At 42.4% G+C, this 20,405-nt stretch overlaps 1 protein-coding gene and 1 pseudogene across 1 annotated transcript; one reads left to right on the forward strand and one right to left on the reverse strand.

Moving 5' to 3' along the window:
- Window positions 1–4,348, forward strand: part of LOC146563810 (uncharacterized) — a 29,813-nt pseudogene extending 25,465 nt beyond the window's left edge.
- Window positions 4,349–6,767: 2,419 nt separating this feature from the next.
- On the reverse strand, window positions 6,768–9,540 carry LOC146563811 (uncharacterized). The gene is made up of 5 exons (XM_085291127.1): window positions 9,178–9,540; window positions 8,578–8,919; window positions 8,326–8,460; window positions 7,170–8,244; window positions 6,768–6,901 (listed from the first exon to the last, which is right to left on the reverse strand). Exons 1-5 carry the CDS (start codon window positions 9,538–9,540, stop codon window positions 6,768–6,770), a joined length of 2,049 nt encoding a protein of 682 aa, XP_085147253.1.
- Between the last annotated feature and the right edge of the window lie 10,865 nt (window positions 9,541–20,405).

Here is a 20,405-nt window from a genome sequence, read left to right on the forward strand (position 1 = left end):
TGTGCAAGTTCTTTGCAGTACTTTTTGCCAAGAACATAAATAAAATTTGTTGTGGTGTGAGTCAGGATATATACTGGTAAATATTTGATCGAACAGCTCTCATAGTTCACTACCGGCCATGCCACGAGTCAGAAAATCAAGGGAATTGTCTTTGTGATTTGATGCAATATCAATCTGGGAAAAAATGCTGTAGCCGGAAGGCAAACACACACAGACTCACACACTTCCCTTCTGCCCTCATGCTTGTTAAGATCCTATCTATCTTGTGAGAGAGGGTGAGAGCCCTTTAGATATACTCATTTCCATTCAAACACACACGTAAGCACACATAGACACAACATAGTCGTGTACTGCACATAATAACAAACACACACACATACGCTAGATTTGGAATTCCAAAAGCACCTGTAGATTATAATGAGACACAGTTCTTTTTGACCTTGGAAGCACCAAAAGTGAAAGCAGTCACCCTCCAGGAAAAAGCTTGCTTGAAAAAATAAATAAATAAAATCTATTGTCTGTTTGGGAATCTGTGTGTCCTAAATAATATGCTAGTCTTCATCTAGGTGTTCCACTGTGTGTGTTTGTCTGAGACCCAGGCCGTATACTACATCGACCGAACACCTGCTGCTGTGGTAACTAGGATGTCAATGTGCACAGGAGAGCTTCATAAATATATATTAGAATCAGAGCTGATATTAAACGAGGGAATAACCCAGGGAATGATCTTGCTAGGCCAGTCTGATCTGGCTTCATCCATTTTCTCAGCTCCCTGTCTGTCGGTTTCTCATCCCCTGGAGCCTACAGTATGTCTTTATTCAAAAGCAATGCTGACCAGGAAATTAGTGCCTTAGCCAAATGTACAAATCTTTTTAGGGAAGGAATTTCATATACAAAAGTGAAAAAAGAAAAACTATTCATAACAAGGCTAAAACAATAATAATTATATGGAGGTAAACGCAGTAGTATTCATGAATTTTTACTTTAATATCACACTTGGAGAGCAGTTTGTGTGTTTGCTTATTAAATGTTTGGCTAAGGGACCCAGCCTGGGACCTGCTTTTTTGTTACACTTCTAGGTTACCAATTAATTTTTTGAATCATTTTTACTGGCACATAAATATTCACCCATTTTAGTTTGGACTTGCCAAAAAAAACGTTTCGTTTTTGAAATCTGGAACTACTGTTGACCAGAATAATATATTAGACAGAAGCAACAAATTTACATAGAGGGACAAATTAGTGTGTGGCTGCAATTGCAGCGGCCCTGTAAAGTTCTGCATGGAATCTACTAACAACTTGGAGTGTGTGTTCTCCAGCTACTCTAACTTCCTCCCTCAGTCTAAAGACGTGTGTTAGTTTAACCCAGACCTTCCCAAAGTGTGGGGCCCGCCCCCTAGGGGGGGGCGCAGAGCCATTGCAGGGGAGGCGCGGCATGAAAAGGGAAAAAAAACAACAACCAGTGCTTGGACACTGCTAGCACAGGGTTCCCACACAAACGCAAAGCAGGAGATGAAGCATCACTGAATATGTTTCCAAACCAACTTCATTCTAAGCCAAAGACTAGAAAATATGGTGAAGCATATCTTCCCTTTGGTTTCACCTGCACAAGTGCCAAGGTAGGTCTCCCCTGCAAAATTGGTTTTCCCTTCGTAGGGAGTACCGCTGGGCTGTTCAAATCATGGACAAACAGTATCCCACATTCTTGATTTTTAATTCACAAACACTTGTTGTAATGGCTATCTACTCCTGACATTTTGGAGATGTTTTTAAACCCATTTTGCACAAAGAGGCATTTTTTTGAAAAATTTATTGATAGCAATGTTGAATATTATTACACAGGAAAAAAACAACTACATGTAAAATAATTACACCGTGACACCTCTGTCTTTCTAAATAGAGGGACAGTAACTGCGTGTTTAAAGGGAGTGCAGAATTATTAGGCAAGTTGTATTTTTGAGGAATAATTTTATTATTGAACAACAACCATGTTCTCAAGGAACCCAAAAAAACTCATTAATATCAAAGCTGAATGTTTTTGGAAGTAGTTTTTAGTTTGTTTTTAGTTTTAGCTATTTTAGGGGGATATCTGTGTGTGCAGGTGACTATTACTGTGCATAATTATTAGGCAACTTAACCAAAAACAAATATATACCCATTTCAATTATTTATATTTACCAGTGAAACCAATATAACATCTCCACATTCACAAATATACATTTCTGACATTCAAAAACAAAACAAAAACAAATCAGCGACCAATATAGCCACCTTTCTTTGCAAGGACACTCAAAAGCCTGCCATCCATGGATTCTGTCAGTGTTTTGATCTGTTCACCATCAACATTGCGTGCAGCAGCAACCACAGCCTCCCAGACACTGTTCAGAGAGGTGTACTGTTTTCCCTCCTTGTAAATCTCACATTTGATGATGGACCACAGGTTCTCAATGGGGTTCAGATCAGGTGAACAAGGAGGCCATGTCATTAGTTTTTCTTCTTTTATACCCTTTCTTGCCAGCCACGCTGTGGAGTACTTGGACGCGTGTGATGGAGCATTGTCCTGCATGAAAATCATGTTTTTCTTGAAGGATGCAGACTTCTTCCTGTACCACTGCTTGAAGAAGGTGTCTTCCAGAAACTGGCAGTAGGACTGGGAGTTGAGCTTGACTCCATCCTCAACCCGAAAAGGCCCCACAAGCTCATCTTTGATGATACCAGCCCAAACCAGTACTCCACCTCCACCTTGCTGGCGTTTGAGTCGGACTGGAGCTCTCTGCTCTTTACCAATCCAGCCACGGGCCCATCCATCTGGCCCATCAAGACTCACTCTCATTTCATCAGTCCATAAAACCTTAGAAAAACCAGTCTTGAGATATTTCTTGGCCCAGTCTTGACGTTTCAGCTTGTGTGTCTTGTTCAGTGGTGGTCGTCTTTCAGCCTTTCTTACCTTGGCCATGTCTCTGAGTATTGCACACCTTGTGCTTTTGGGCACTCCAGTGATGTTGCAGCTCTGAAATATGGCCAAACTGGTGGCAAGTGGCATCTTGGCAGCTGCACACTTGACTTTTCTCAGTTCATGGGCAGTTATTTTGCGCCTTGGTTTTTCCACACGCTTCTTGCGACCCTGTTGACTATTTTGAATGAAACGCTTGATTGTTCGATGATCACGCTTCAGAAGCTTTGCAATTTTGAGACTGCTGCATCCCTCTGCAAGATATCTCACAATTTTTGACTTTTCTGAGCCTGTCAAGTCCTTCTTTTGACCCATTTTGCCAAAGGAAAGGACGTTGCCTAATAATTATGCACACCTGATATAGGGTGTTGATGTCATTAGACCACACCCCTTCTCATTACAGAGATGCACATCACCTAATATGCTTAATTGGTAGAAGGCTTTCGAGCCTATACAGCTTGGAGTAAGACAACATGCATGAAGAGGGTGAAGTGGACAAAATATTCATTTGCCTAATAATTCTGCACTCCCTGTATATGTAAGCGTGTAAAACCTGAAGATAGAGACAAAATACTGTTAATCTGAATATCTGCCATTCTGCAATTCATCTCATGTAAACAATAACGTGGCGCACAGCGTGACGTGAAAAAAGGCACATACCTTTAACGTTGCATGACGAACTCTGTATTCCTCGTCCACAAAACAAACAAACAAACAAATGAGTTTTAAAAAAATCTCCGTTTTCGGTGATTCGAAATGCCGTTTACGTGTGGACGAAACAGCTGCGTTTTCAAAAATACCCGTGTAGGTGTGGACTTAACGTAAAAGAGTTAGTAGTTTATTTTCTTACTACCTGCTGATTACTTGCATTTGCTTAATTGTTTAACCAGTGATTATAAGTTGGCCATGGATGTGAAAATCTACAAAATATAGTGATGAGTGAATGAATAGTTAAAGTGCGACACATAGTTAAAAAACTAGACTTAAAACAGAAATAAATGGGGAGTCATGACATTATAAATATACCTCTGCTGCCATTTCTGTGTGCATCCTGGTTCATCCCAAAGACAAAACTCCTAAACACAAACTTAGCAATGTAGCATATGCTGTGCAGTGCAGCAAAGAATGCTCAGACGTCTACACTGGAGAAACCAACAGCATAGAAGAGCCACCTCGACGGCACAAGACTTGGCTGTACATCTGCATCTAAAGGACAACAGTCACTCTTTTGAGGATGCCAGTGTTCACATTTTAGACAGAGAAGACAGATGGTTTGAAAGAGAAGTGAAAGAAGCCATCTATGTCTACTGTGAATGACCATCTTTGAACAGAGGGCATGGCTTACGACACCAACTGTCTGCCATCTATAATCCAGTTTTGAGATCCCTCCCCTGACGCCTTAACACCCACTCACATCTTGGGTCATTTGATTTCAGTAAGTCACATGATAGGGTGGGGCAAGGTCTCACAATGGGTTCACCCGAAACCTTGGCTGACCCGTTTCCATACCTTGGGACGTGTGATTAAGCAGAGGATCAATAGGAGGTCCACAACCCTCTATGGGACACTCCCATAATGGCTTAAAAATCTGGGACTCTCCACCAATTGCTCTAAGAACTGAAGAAGCTTCTCAGATGAGAGGTGAAACGTCTTCAAGAAATGTAATGAAGTCCAGATGCTTTTCTTTCCAAGTTTCCAAGTCTTTCCAAGACCACTATGACCCGGGTGACTTAGAACCTTCAGAGACGTCTTCTTAGATACCTATGCAATAAGGCCACAAAGCTATGTTAGTCATAAAACGTGCATGGTGCACCTTCCTAAATACTAGGGATGGGTATCGTTTAGGTTTTATCCGATACCGGTGCCAAATCGGTACTTTTGAAACGGTGCCGGTGCTCAAACGGTGCTCAAACCGGTGCTTAAAGAATGGAGAACACAAAATTGGTCCAAAAACCTCTCATGTTCAGCTGTTTTTTTGTAAAAAGATAACAATGTTAGCCTTTTCTGCAGCTATGGGGCATATATGGTATCACTCTTGGCTGGAAGCAGTGCTTAAACAATGAAAAAAACACAAACTTTGTCCAAAAACCTCTCATGTTTAGCAGTTTCCCTCTTTTTCTTTGGTCATTTTAGCCTTTTTGGCCAGGGTGAAGGGAGTATCTGCCATCAAACAAGAAGACAGCCGCATGTAGCTATGATGATGTTTGCTAGTTCACCTTACATGCATTAATGTAATAACGTGGTTAGCCTACTCAACGTAAATCACACAAGAACAACATTAAGCTACTCACGCAGAGAAGAACGGCCACTGCTGCCATCAAATACGGCGCATTTCTCGGCTTTTAAAAAAACGCTATGCGTCGCCAGGTGTTTCATGAGATTCGAGGTGTTACCTCCTTTGACAGTATCACAGTATCAGCTTAAAGCACTTGTTGCAGGCTGCTGAGTTTGCATATTTTGCTGTGAAGTACAGCCAGACTTTTAACCGCTTTGCCTTGGACATTTTTAATCTGTAGCTCTGCGCTAACAGAACGTACGTACCTGGCCCCGCCTACTATCCTCGGAAACGTAAAACGATTGGCTAAAAGTGTATCACAGCTCAGGAAAAAAAAAGCACCGAAATAAAGCACCGAAATGTGCGCTGCTTTTCGGTCTGGTTACTACCGTTTATGTCAGAACCGGTGCCATCATGGCACCGGACACCGGTACCCATCCCTACTAAATACAGACAATACCTTTTGCTAAGAGTATGGCAAAGACCATCATTAAATCTGACTATTAAACTACTTTGTGTCATTTGTTTGATATTGCCATACTAATCGCTAACCAGCTCTGCATTTGTCTTTTATATATTTTCCCATAGTGTACAATGTGCATACAGTACACCAGTCACTTTATGCTAGATAAAGCGACTGTCACGGATATAGGAATTATTTCTCATTTCCACATATGATTGTGTGTATCAGTCATATATACACCAGATATGCACACTAGCTTGCAAGATGATGTATGACTGACACAGTACATAATGCTAGCATATAGATAATAAGATAACAATTTAAAAAAGCAAACACATTGTGACTGTCATTTCACATGCAACTAGTTACTAGTTACAAAGGGTAAGTTTATCTTAGACTAGTTTATAAAAGCATTGCAACTATTGCTATCAATGTAGCACACATGTTTTAGTATGAAAACCCAAATTACATTTTTTAGCTTTTCTTAAAAATACAGGTCTGGCAAAACATGCATCATTTGAACTTCCTGAGAGTTTTCCAGATTCAAGTTCAAAAAGACCCTGGCTGATGGACTTGAACCCAGGGCAGACTTGGTCTTAACCACTGTGTCGCTAAATAAGACTTGCAAAGCTGATATATTATGTTGCCCATCGAGAGGGGGAAGGGAGGATCCATCTTGCCTGACGTACAAAGGAGGTGGAGAGATACATTAAATCCTATCACACCACACCATTCTCCTGTAATTAGAAAAATAATGAAACATGCAAATGCACATAACTTCGAATGCAGGGAATATGAATGGGGCTCTTAATGACCCTGATAAATTTGTATGAGTGATGCATTTTGTTTCTGGGGATGTCTAAACTCTATTCCTGTTGGCCCAATCAGCCATAAGTGTCACGGCTGGGGGAGGGAGCCGTGTGGTGTGGAGGAAAAGGAGGACCCAAAATGCAGCAAACTGATGATACGAATGACGTTTTATTTACAGGGTGGTAGTGGCAAAAACAGGCAATGCAGCACGAGTAATTACAAACGGAAACCTAAACTGGGAGAAACTAAAGAGCAAACTTGAAATCTTACAAAACGGAGAGCGGAGCAGAGAGACGCAGACCAAGGACCAGGATACCAAGAAACACAGATGAATGCAGAGATACGCAGAAATACACGGATGAGTGCAGACGAGCCGACGAGGAGCACAGGCAGACACCAACTATAAATACACACACCAGGTAATGAGGAAATGGCACACAGGAGGGGATACAGCTGGAACTTAATGGGCATAACGAGACACAGACCTACAAAGTAAAACAGGAAATCTAGAACCCGAACCGGACACAAGGGGGGAGGACACAGAATAACTAGAACAGAGGGAAATAGTCACAAAACACAAAACGCTGGGTCAACGACCCAGGACCATGACAGTACCCCCCCTCCAAGGGCTGGCTCCAGACAGCCCAAAACAAAAACAGACGACCAACCCAGGGCGGGCGGCGGGGGCCCAGGACGGAGGGACCAACACCGAACAAAACAAGCTCCAGCGGACCGAGGGAATTGTCCAAAACAAAAACACACATGCTGGAGTACCAGGACAAAACACAGGTCAGGAGGCCGGCCCAGAGGCTCACAGCTCAGAAGTCCAGGACAGTTTATCTTCTGAGGCCGGCCACGTCGGCGACGCAGATCCATAAGCCGACCAAGCGGAAGGCAGCGGTGGCGGAGTGGAGGCAGTTCAGGGGGCCGCCCGTGCACACGGCAGCGGCGGCAACAGGGAAACCGTTCAGGCGGCCGACCGTGCGGACAGCAACGGCGGCGATAACAGAAGTCTGGAGGCCGACCGTGCGGACGGCAACGGCGGCGATGACACAAGTCTGGAGGCCGACCGCGCTGACGGCAGCGGCTGCGTCTAGGAGGTCGTCCATGTTGACGATGACGCTCCACCAGCGGCCTGGCAGATGACCGCCGATGTCGAGGCGGCAGTTTGGGACCCGAAGTTGGCGTGGCCGTCGCAGCACCAGACGAGACCGAAGCAGAGGCTGGACCAGACGAGGCAGCTGATGAGGATGCTGAAGCCGGGCCAGGCGATGCTGAAGACACGAAGGCTGGAGCCGGACCAGGCGAGGATGAAGCAGAAGCTGAAGCCGGGCCAGGCGAGGATGAAGCAGAAGCAGAGGCCGGGCCAGGCGAGGATGAAGCAGAAGCAGAGGCCGGGCCAGGCGAGGATGAAGCAGAAGCAGAGGCCGGGCCAGGCGTGGGTGAAGCAGAGGCTGAAGCCGGGCCAGGCGTGGGTGAAGCAGAGGCTGAAGCCGGGCCAGGCGTGGGTGAAGCAGAGGCTGAAGCCGGGCCAGGCGTGGGTGAAGTAGTGGCTGGACCAGGCGACGGCGTGGGTGAAGACACAGAGGCCGCAGCTGGCGAGGATGGAGACACAGAGGCTGCAGCTGGTGGCGATGATGGGTCTTGGGGCTGGATGTGCTCCTCGGGCCCCCCAGCTGACGAGACAGGAGGCTGGCTAGGTTCTCCTGAACCTCCAGCTGATGAGTCTTGAGGCTGGACGGGCTCCTCGGGCCCCCCAGCAGGCGAGACAGGAGGCTGGACGGGCTCCTCGGGCCCCCCAGCAGGCGAGACAGGAGGCTGGACGGGCTCCTCGGGCCCCCCAGCAGGCGAAGCAGGAGGCTGGACGGGCTCCTCGGGCCCCCCAGCGAAAACAGTCTCTGGACCAGTGGGCACCGGGGCCCCTGGAACACACAGGTCAGAACCAGTAGGCGCACGGGCCTCTGGCAGGCACAGAATAGAGCCAGCAGGCGCACGGGCCTCTGGCAGGCACAGAACAGAGCCAGCAGGCGCACGGGCCTCTGGCAGGTACGGGTCAGAACCAGCAGGCGCACGGGCCTCTGGCAGGTACGGGTCAGAACCAGCAGGCGCACGGGCCTCTGGCAAACACAAAGCAGACTGCAGCTGCACAGAGCATCGACTCAGCTCAGGCAGCGACAGCCGGATGCAGTCCTCAGCTGGCTTCTTAACCTCCAGGGGTCCAGAGTCAGCCGGGGGCTGGGACCCAGCCTCTGGGGAGGCCCTGGAGTGCGTCACAGTCTCTGGGCTGGCCAGCTGTTGCGGACTGACTACTGCGTTATGTGGTGTGTCTCTCTGCTTGACATGAACAGGTGAAAAACAGTGCTTTTCCGGTTGGATGGACTGGACTTGTAGTACAGGCGGAGCTGGTGAAGATGGTGGCTGAATAGGTGGCTGAGCTGGTAATAACGCTGATGAGTCTCTTGCCAACTGAGCTATTGACTGAGCCACGGATTGTAACAAGGTGTCTAATAGGTCTGGCTGTGACTGTAATGGAGGTGGAGATTGAGTGGCTAACTGAGGTAGCGGCTGCAGGGCAGCTAACCGAGCTACCGGCTGGGCAGCTGGCTCAACAAACACAGCCCCGGAATAAACAGTCATGCGAGCTGGCGAAACAGACGGAGTGTCTTTTCCACTCACCACAGCCGGCAGTTCCGAAGTCCTAGTCTTCGGCTGTGGGGTGATGCGCCGACGGCGCGATCGTCGCTTCCTCCCGGGCAAAACCTCCGGCGGGCCGGGCAAAATCTTCGCCACCGGGCTGAGTTGGGAAGCGGTAGCGGCTGGTGGGTGAAGGTGCAGTTCGTTGAGTATGAAGTCCTGTGCGAGCGGGTGAAGAGAGTCCAGCAGCCAGGAGTGAGCAGAGATGAGCTGCTGTAGCCTGGCTTCTACAGCGCGGAGACACTCCTCCCCCTCATGCTGGAGCCATAGGTTAACCAACCTGGAAACAGAGTCAATTAGTTCCTCCCGAAGCTCCTCGGGAGGTGCGGATGCCGCTGGGTCCATGTTTGGTCGGCTCGTACTGTCACGGCTGGCGGAGGGAGCCGTGTGGTGTGGAGGAAAAGGAGGACCCAAAATGCAGCAAACTGATGATACGAATGACGTTTTATTTACAGGGTGGTAGTGGCAAAAACAGGCAATGAAGCACGAGTAATTACAAACGGAAACCTAAACTGGGAGAAACTAAAGAGCAAACCTGAAATCTTACAAAACGGAGAGCGGAGCAGAGAGACGCAGACCAAGGACCAGGATACCAAGAAACACAGATGAATGCAGAGATACGCAGAAATACACAGATGAGTGCAGACGAGCCGACGAGGAGCACAGGCAGACACCAACTATAAATACACACACCAGGTAATGAGGAAATGGCACACAGGAGGGGACACAGCTGGAACTTAATGGGCATAACGAGACACAGACCTACAAAGTAAAACAGGAAATCTAGAACCCGAACCGGACACAAGGGGGGAGGACACAGAATAACTAGAACAGAGGGAAATAGTCACAAAACACAAAACGCTGGGTCAACGACCCAGGACCATGACAATAAGACCTTCCCCAACCTTTTCTGGAAATGAGATTATCAGGGGTTAAGCAATATATGGATACCAGGCATATGTGTGTGCAAGAGGCTGCTGAATGACACAGTCCTTCTGTGTTATAAAATAATTTCTCTGCCGGGATGATGAAAAGGTCAAGCTCAGCAAATTGAAGAGGATTTTTCAGTCTTATGGCAAAATGTCTCAATTTTCAAAGTCAGACCTTGAACTTGCAAGGTGACAAATAGTTTCAGGCTTCAAACCATCACCTTAACTCAACTGTTGGTTTTTAAAATCACCAATTTATCAGATGTCGGTCTTGTCCATGACTTCCTTGTGGCAGTCACGGAAAATTGAAGACTTGCTCTGGACTGGCAGCCAGCATTGTTTGTGGTGAATAATATTTTCAAAAAGCTTTTGCAGGTGATATCAGAAGTATCAGATTTTAAGACAAAGTGAAAAATGAGGCAAAAAACTTCATTTAGCTTTGTAATTTGATGTCAGTATCCTAGTATTTATGTAGTATGTTCCTTTAAATACAGTCAAAACAGATAATTCCAAGTTAAGGAAATTTTGGATAAAAGCATAGTTTGTATGGTTACGTATGCTGGTTATCAAAGGGCATGTAGTGATACTGTAGCTTTTTACAGTAAAACCTTTGCAGAACATGTTGACCTCACAATATTATAAAACTGTTAAGAATTTCTTTTTTTCTATTTCCTATCATTATTGAGCCAAGGAAATAATAACACACAAGGGATGGCTTAGTTTATCTATATCATACCTCTGAGCCTAAATAATAATGGAGAGAAAATAAATGTTACAAAAAAACAAAATCATATTTCATTCAAAATTCTTGATACATCGATACCCAGATTGACCTACAGCACACTTTCTGATGATCCATATGACATGTATATAAAACTATTTTTTCACTTTGCAGTTTGAGGACAAGTCAAAGTCAAACCTATAGCTCATTCCATGTGTGGGTGTCTCGATTCATTTTCTCTTGACTTCCAATTTAGTGAGGTAGAGAAAAGTAAACCCCATGGCAGTGACCTCTGCTGTAGAGCCATGAATAATGGGGACTATTAGTTGCAAGGTAGTGCACTCTGAGAAAAGCAGTGATTTCAGCTGCAGGGCTATTTAATTTAAACATGGGATAGAACGAGACAGTTTGCTAAATGGTTTGCATACAATATCAACTTGAATGTGGAGCATGCTTCAGGTCAGAAAACATATACTTTGCCTGTTTCTTGTCTCTGTCCCACAGGTGCACAATGAATTTAGAGGCTCCCGTCCTGTTTTTCTCTCAGATGCTCTTCTGCTTAAAAGTGTGCAACTATGCAAAATGTAACATTAAATCATAGCCTCATTTAATAGCAACTATCTTAGTAACAATTTATGTTGTAACCTTTAAAGTGCCTAAGGTTATATTTTTAGAAAGTTGGCTAGCTAGTTAGCTAATAAGTGGTGTTTACTGGTAAAATTTGGACAACATTTGGAAACACACAGAAAAACAGAAACGACAAAAAACAACAACAACAAACAAAAAAAAATCAGTGAAGCTTCCAACACTTTTTTTCCTGTAAAATTGGTCCTAACATAATGATAGCCAGGCCGGGAGACTGGCTGTCAAAGGCATGTGGGGGGAAATTACTCACTCATATGCAACAGATAAATGTTTGCTTCCAAGACCTCAAATTAACTTAAATGAACAACAGAAATTAAAGGCAATTAAAGGCATAATGCTAATATGTGCCATACCAGGCAATATCGGATCATTTGGAGTCACCTGGTCTATGTCTTCATTCTGTCTTTTTACCTTTATGTCACTGTCACATTCCTTCTTCATCAATGGGCCCTCACTCAGAGTAAACTTCACACTTCATTAATTAATTCATAACCTAAAAGCTGAGTATTGATTTTCAGTAATGGATTTACAAAACTGTTGGACACCTTGCTGCAGGGATAATTAAAAAGAATGAGTATTTGCAATAAATCATCCTTAAAAGGGTTAAAAGTCATCAGAAAGAGGACTTACAGTATTAACAAACAGGCTGTGATATCCTCAGTCATTAAGGACACCAAAGGACAGCTTTTATGATTGTTTTTTTTTTTACCATGGTAACACCAACCAAAGCGGGCTTAATGGGTGTCATTAAACACAGAGAAAAAAAACGTAATTGTCAAGCACTGAAACTCAGAAGTGACGTATTGTTAGAAGGTAATTGATTAAGTCAGTAAAATAGAAGTGGATAAATGTCATGGAGCACACGTTTTTTCTTTACATAGAATATATTTTGATATTTGAAGGGACAGAGACACATGGATTCATACATCAAGTTAACACCTAACACTCATTACCTATACTATGCGTAACAGGCAAATGTTGTAGATCAGAAAAACTGCAACAAAATCTTTATTCGATTGGAGATTTAAAAAATAAATAAATATACACAATACAAACAGATGTAGGTACATCCTCTTGGCTTGCACTCCAACAAGGTCAATTTGTCATTGAGAAGATGTAAATGTATTCAGCCATGACCTTTTATCATAGTAATCACAGCCTACACTTCACTTGGGCAAAACTTGTGATTTAAGATAGGAGACTGTGTTTTATAACACTCTTTAATTTTTTTTCTCACTCTGCCTTCCCTCCCCTTTGTCCAATTGCCTGTTAGCTTCTCGCTCTCTGCTCTCTATCTTGCCTCACCTCCACTGTCTTTCTTCCTCACACACACATGAACACACAGTTTCATACCAAGGGAGACCATAAATCTAGTTGGTGTGCCAGACTCGGCCATGGACGCCATAATTACAGAGCATCAAATGAAAGAATTAGTGTCCCTTTTCTCATTACCATGCAAGACTTGCAAGTCCTCTGCAATTTCTCAGCTTACCTCTATTTTACACCTACACAGACAACACATATACCTCCTTTTCTTCATGTCTTGTGTAAGTGCATGCATATGCCCAAACACTGTGTATTTACAAGGACTGACGCCTACAATATGTGCAAGTGTGCACCTGTATGTGCAATCACAATAGCACTTGGATACTCTTACACAATGAAAAAACACATTTAAATCACATTTGTTGTCTCTGAAATTACTTTACAGGAGTGCTGAGAGTTTGAGGATGGGCTGGGTATTTTATTTCCTCTGTCTATACCCAGAAAATATGAGACAAATGTACAAGCTACACAAAAGGAACACTCGGTTGTGATACTTGACAAATTGTCCTTGTCATACCATTCGAAATCTTTGGTGCTATTTGAAATTCTCCAATCAGAGATCCAGCAAGTGCTGCATAGATGCCATGACAGACAGACAATCCATCCATATGGCCTCCAATATCAAATTCCCTAAGTGGAATTGCTCCAATCACAGACTCCCTGTGCAGACTCAGCGACTGATCTGCAGCACCCTTCCTTTTGCTTTCCTCTCACCTACCTTTCCTGTCAATTACCACTCTACAGATAGATGGAAAACTGCACATCTCAGCACTCTGAGAGCCACCTCTGCTCAAGTATTTCCCAAGGTTTTGATTGCAAAATCATATGAAAAGCTTGAGATAGTGGCTTTTGAGGACAGCTCCCTGTGGAATATAAGAGCATACAAATGGCTGCCCTTAAGTCCTAACTGAACATAACAAGGAGAGAGAGTTAAGAAAGAAAAGGCTCTTTTTCTCTCTCACTCACTCTGCTTTTTTGCTCTGTGTGCGTGTGTGTGTCTGTGTGCTAGAGAAACTACATTTCAAGATTTGTTTCACAAAAACAGCATGTGTGCTTGTTACACAGGAACTGAAAGACTGATTCAACTTAAGATTTAAATGGAAAAGAAATAGAAAAATTAATAAAGGCTCGCTTCTAGTGAAAATGCCTGGTATGTGTAAAATTTAGGGGTAGGTTTAAGGGTAGCAAAGTATTTTGTTACTAGCTTTAAAATTGTGGCATGTGAACATTTCACATTATTAAAATACGAAATCATGTCATGGTCCTCCAGTCCTCCTTTGTGTCTCCACCGTTTCTCTCTCTCCTTTGTTTTCCCTCTCTCTCCCTCTCTCTCTTATTCTGTTTACGTGCTGACTACTCTGTGTGTGTGTGTGTGTGTGTGTGTGTGTGTGTGTGTGTGTGTGTGTGTGTTGTAACGTGCGGTGGAGATGAAGCCAGCCGCGGAGGTGTGCAGGTGGATAGCGAATGAGCAACAGCTTCTGACTTTCCAAAAAGTACTCATTTATTTACAATATCAAAAATAAGTGCTACCTCTACCACACATTACTGAAGAGCACACTAGTCCGCGTACACACGGGAGCATCCATTACAGGAGTGCGAAGAAGAACAAAAAAGGGGGTGACACCAGTCGTGAGACAGGAGGCGCCGCCATGTGGTGATACACTGCATTACGATAGCAACTGTTACAGTGTGTGTGTGTGTGTGTGTGTGTGTGTGTGTGTGTGTGGAGCTCCACCCTTTCCTGGCCACACCTGAATCAATCAAACACCTGTGGATCGCAAGGCAATCAGCTGGCTGCTATTTAAGCTCGGACCTGACCTTCAGTCTACACCTCAGTGTTGGCTAACTGTAGTAGTGTCTGTGGGACCGCTCTTTGAGTCTTTGTTTCTGGTAACTTGAACAAAATTTCTAATGTGCCTATTCCTATGCTTAAGACGACCCAGTGGAGCTCTGAGAGAGTGTTTGTTTCCTGGCAGAGTTATGAGGTTCCTAATGTTCAGACTCAGAGAACCAGGGACTTGGAATCACAGAACCTTCCTTCCATATGATTTTTTTTAATTTAAATTTAGCACTGTTCAAGTTATTGAGGCCATTGTAAACATATCAACTTGTGAGTTGTTGACAATGTCTATAAATATTTACCACCCTGAAAGACAGTCTTCAGTATAATTTTGTATAACATAAGTATACTGTGAATGTATTTTCTATTTCAGTGTCATCTCAATGATTGTATAGAAAGCTAACTTAAATTAAAAATTCATAGTCATATGAACTACTTTCTTATTGATTTCTTTGCCCCATTTACATTTTAATGATGTGTGTATTTGAACCTCATTGAACCTAAAAACCTCTAAACACAATTGTTTCCTTACTCTGTGACATGTAGTTATCATCTATCAGTACAGTCCTCAATAACCACCACCCATGAGGTTCACTTATGACACAAGACCTTGGATGGAACATCATAAAATAAATCATTTTAACATAATAAACTTTGCAGTAGAGACTTAAATGTACACGATAACTGTCTGAAAATAAGAAATGCTTCTAATATTTTAAAATACCCTGCAAGTTATCACATAACACAGAACTCACATTAGTATGATTTTCCTAGTGACACATCTTGCCTTTAGCCCCCACAAGGGTCAGGGATCAATTATATTTTGTACCATTTCTTGCCAGATAATAAGTGGAGGTTTCACAACATTAATAATGGAGGCAGCATAGTCTTATTTTTATTATTAGTGTGTGTGTGTGTGTGTGTGTGTGGGGGGGGGGGGTCGTGTTGGTGTTTTACTGTGCAGTATTGGTTAGACAAATTACATGTAACATTCTAGCTACAGACTAGCAGCACATCATCAGTGGTGAACATAATGATTCTGGGTTCAGACCACCTGGGTGTGTTTCTGTGTGGAAGTGGCTACTTCACTTCTTTCCGTAGTCCAAGACATGCAATGTGGGTTAATTTTTTGAGTCTAAATAGGTTGTAGGTGGAGGTGTGAATGGTTATCTTCCTCTATAAGTCAGAGAATGCCATGTCAATGTTTCCCCATGCTTTTTTAAATAAGTTGATAAATAATACTGCATATACAGAGGCATTGCTTGCCATCAGGCACAGCAGACAACTGCTTATAGGCCCCAGGCCACTGGGAGACCCCTAAGGCCTGACAGACTTTAAACTACAGCAGTGCCATTTTAAAAAAGGAGAGACTTAACCTCCCTGCATGATAGTGTTTAACCAAACCTAATGACAACATTGAAGCTCAGCAAAATTTGAGAGGAGAGAAAAGAGAAAGGAAAAAAAAGGGGGGGGGGGGGGGGGGGGGGAGAGGATAAATAAAGCAAGACCAAGGTGAGTGGAGTAGATAAGGATTAAATATGTTAATATCTAAATGCTGCTAGCCTTAACAGTAGGGGAGTGACACTTGAGCAATGTAACTTCCACTAGAATCACATCATTTCTTTCTTTCTTTGTTTTTTTTTACATTGGTTAACTTAGCTAGCAGAGGGGTTTAGTGTGTCCAGCTCTGCATGGCCAGCAGTTAGAGTCAGGACCCCAACAAACACTAGAATCACCACTGCACATTAACAGCACTTTAAGTACATCTACTCCAATGAGCTAACAAAATCCTGGCTGCAGTTCATATAACAGCAAAGAAATTACTGACTTGAATAGATGTCAATAAAACAGAGTGCAACTCTCTAGCACAAACAGTTTCAGTTTTTTATCCCCTAGTTATTTAGAAATGCCAAACTCTTACTGTTAAAATTTGCATTCATATGGCTTGAGGCAGTGAAGATGGCTGCAACGTTCACCTTTTACATCACAAATCTCATTCATCAAAGAGAATGGGACATCCCATTAACTCATTGCTTATTCAAATACAGAATCCCAGCAGGTGGATCCTTTGCCTTTCATGGCAAAAAGGGTCAGCGATCAAGAGCTGGTCAGAAATGAACTAAAGGTATGAATATCACTTCAGAGTTCTCTCACCGAGGGGATGACTGATGACTGTTTTTCTGCCTGACTGCCACTGTGGGTTAAGACAAGGGGCTTTATGATGCATGGACATCCTTTGTTACTAATTAACCTTCATACCACACTAATTAATTAGATTCTTCCAAGGTCAAGCTTTCTAAATGGGACAATTAAGTGCCTTCCTCTTAAAGTATTTTGCAATAAATAGCCCAAAGAATATTTTAAAAAGAATGTGAACGTATATATTTAAAAGAAGAGATGCTAAAAAAAAATGTTTTAAAAATATCATTACACTAAGTAAATATTAAATGTGAAATATTATGAATTGCAGAATTATTTTAGCATGCAGTAAACCATTTCTCATGACAAGTGATTTTAAAATACCAATTTAAATAATTCAAGGTCAAATAATAATCTGAGAAAGGAGGCTAAAATAGCATTATTTATTTATAAAATGAGTATTTATTATTATTGTTATTATTATTATTAATAAAAATAATAACGAGCATAAAGTGTGATCAAGACCAAGGATGCATCTGGCTTGGGAATTTCAAAGAACAGTTTAAAAAAAACTGTAGTGACAGGCAAGCAAGGTAAAATGTGATGATGTTAGCATGCTGTGGGCCTAACAATGTTTTAACAACACATTAGATTTCACTAATGATGCTGGTAGCTGCAAAGCGGTAAACATTAACACACATTTTTATTTTCTTTGCACAGATAGACAGACAAATTACAAAAATATGTGGTAAAGGAGAAAAAGTGAGAGTCAGGAAATTAAGCCTGCTTGAGTACACACATTTTCACTAGAAGGCGTAATGGACCAGTTGGACAGGACAGCTTGCTTGTGTTTAGAAGAAAAAAAAAACATATCAAATAATGACAGAAGCAAATGCTTGCACTGCCATAGTCCTTTACATACACATATACACATATGCATGCATTTCACATTTGAATGGAGTGCACAAAGATGTGAAGACATAAACAGACTGTGGGCTAGGTATCATTTGAAAGACAATTCCCCCTGTACAATGGAGCCGATATCTGACTAACGGTGTGGAACCAGCCAAATGTGGGAGCCAACTGGTGCCCACCCTCGGGCTATCCCTGGATTTGGACCAAGTACAAAAAATTGTGTGTGTGTGTGTGTGTGTGTGTGTGTGTGTGCGTGTGCGTGCGTGCGTGCGTGCGTGCGTGCGTGTGCGTGTATGTGGTATAGGGCCTTACAGACAGTAAGCTCTGGCTCATGAGATAAAATAATTGCCTGGAATGGAATATTATGGTTGACTTGAGGTTGTGCATGTGTGTGTGTGTGTGTGCCATGGAAATACCATAGAACCTTTTTCTCGTGTGTACTTTGCTAGCGGAACAGTTATGTCTCACCATCAGTCAATCAGTAGTACATATACAGCAACTTTGATAAATGGCTAATTGTTTTCCTCATTCTCAGTTGAAAAAACTTCTTCAGAAAACTGTGTATCTGACAGAGATTAATAAACAGCAACGCCATCTTGGATCTCTCATGGATACATCCAATGTTTTATTAAACCCCATATAAATGAAAGCATAGGGTGCCTTTTGCTTTTAAATACAGCAATGTTCTTTAATTTGAGCATGGTGGAAATTTAGATAAGTTTATTCAGAGAAGGCAGATAAGTGATAGAAAATCTATCATTATCATTATTACTTATTCACTGGTATGATACTGTTAGATGACAGGCTCGGTTAGAATATTTTGTGGGACAAATTAACAACTCTAACGAGGTAAAGACTGAAGATACAAGTTACCCAAAGTAGATACTCTCAGAAATTCTGCTGTGCTTTTACTACATAAAAACAGAAGATTTCACACTTTATATTTGGTATCACTGACATGGATCAGAGGTTCAGTATTCAACAACCAGGCTAGAGCCAGTGGCTTTCTATGTACCTACCTGACCAAAACACAGATGATTCATGGAAAGTGTTTAACACATTAGTAACACTCTGCTCATAAACAGATTAAGTTTTGTTTTTTGTAAGATAGATTGTAAGATACATTTTTTTTGACAGAGCACAACTGTTTTACTGTGATTCCACTGTGTATGTGTTTTAAGTACATATTATGAATTTAAGTCTGTTTAATTCTGTTGCAATTCTTTTAAATACCATATCAAATGTATTTTGGATAAAATCACACTGGGCATTCTGTGCCGTGCCAGACTCCCAAGATTTTGTGGGCAAACACATCCAGGCATTAACTTCTTTATTAAAAATTTCAAGTAAAGGATCGTTGTTTGTTGCAAGAGCTGAATCTCCAGCTATGCCTGAGGAGTCTTCTGCAGCTTTCTGTTAAAGAGTCCAAATTCTCCAACACTTTTTGAGACAGTGTTATGCAGTGTCAGCTTGTCCCAAAGTGTAAAACTGTCTAGGTTTTCTGTCAAATTAAGAGCTATGTTGCTTTTAAAATGAAATCCTTACAGGAAATGTTGAATTTGCCTTAACAGCACTCTACTCTACAATATACTTCAGGTCAACAGATGATGAAAGTAGATCTTGTTCAAATATAAACAATTGTTCTTGCAGTTGTTACTGTTTTATTAAATGTGTTGTAAATAATCTTAATACAGTGTCATGGCATCATGAGAAGGCATTTGGTGACAGTTTGCCAGATGCATCTGATTGCTAAAGTTTTATTTTGGACAGTACAAAATTAATAATACCACTCAAGTCATATAATTTTCTGTAGTATTAAGTCCTATAATTTGTATGTCAGTGGCACATTTTAAACAGCAGGTGCTGGCTGAAAGTGCCTTGCAGAAAAGGATGGATTGTCGGGCGTTGTGTGGAGGCGAGGAAGAAGGAACCCAAACGCAGGACTGGCAGGTAGGTGAAGGTTTATTATAGGGAGTGGGTGAACAGAGGGTGAACGGACACTGACTGGCTGGACAACTGAACGGCTGACTGAACTGAGGGAACACACGGGAAGGACAACATAACATCAATGACACGACAGTGAACGAGTAGAAACAGAGGGCTTAAATACACAGACTGATGAGGATTATAATGAGAGACCGGTGAGTACACAGCTGAACATAATCTGGCTAATGACACAAGACGAGCTGACACAGGAAAAGCAGGAAGTGAGCACATGGAAGTGGCAAAATAAACTGAACATGAACAAAACTGAAAACACTGGGTCACCGACCCAGGAACCCTGACATGGATATATTTCGTAAAATCCTGGGAAATTATTTGTTATTTGTCTGTGTTTATTAATTTACCAAATAATAAATATTTGTAGACTGCACAGAATCCTGTTTTCCTTAATGTATCATTTTGCAAAAATGCACATTTTCCACATCTTAACAAATGTGTTATACATTTATAAGCAAATAAAAGCCTGAAAACAGAAAACAGAGAGAATGTGTGGGTGTTAGCAAGAGAGAGGAAGGGCTAATTAGAGAACACTGTATTATATTCATTCTCATACACTAGGGACACCCAGTAACACAATGCCTTGGCACAACGAGACAAAATGCCACATCTCCAGGTAAAATTTATTAGGGAGTGATGCTAGATAATATGGATGCCCTGGCTCACATAGGAAACAATGTGTTATCTAGTTACC

Source organism: Mchenga conophoros, linkage group LG11 (assembly GCF_057382185.1).
Source record: "Mchenga conophoros isolate Kocher_MC1m ecotype Shallow Benthic linkage group LG11, M_conophoros_male_GT1.1, whole genome shotgun sequence".
Lineage (NCBI taxonomy): Eukaryota > Metazoa > Chordata > Actinopteri > Cichliformes > Cichlidae > Mchenga > Mchenga conophoros.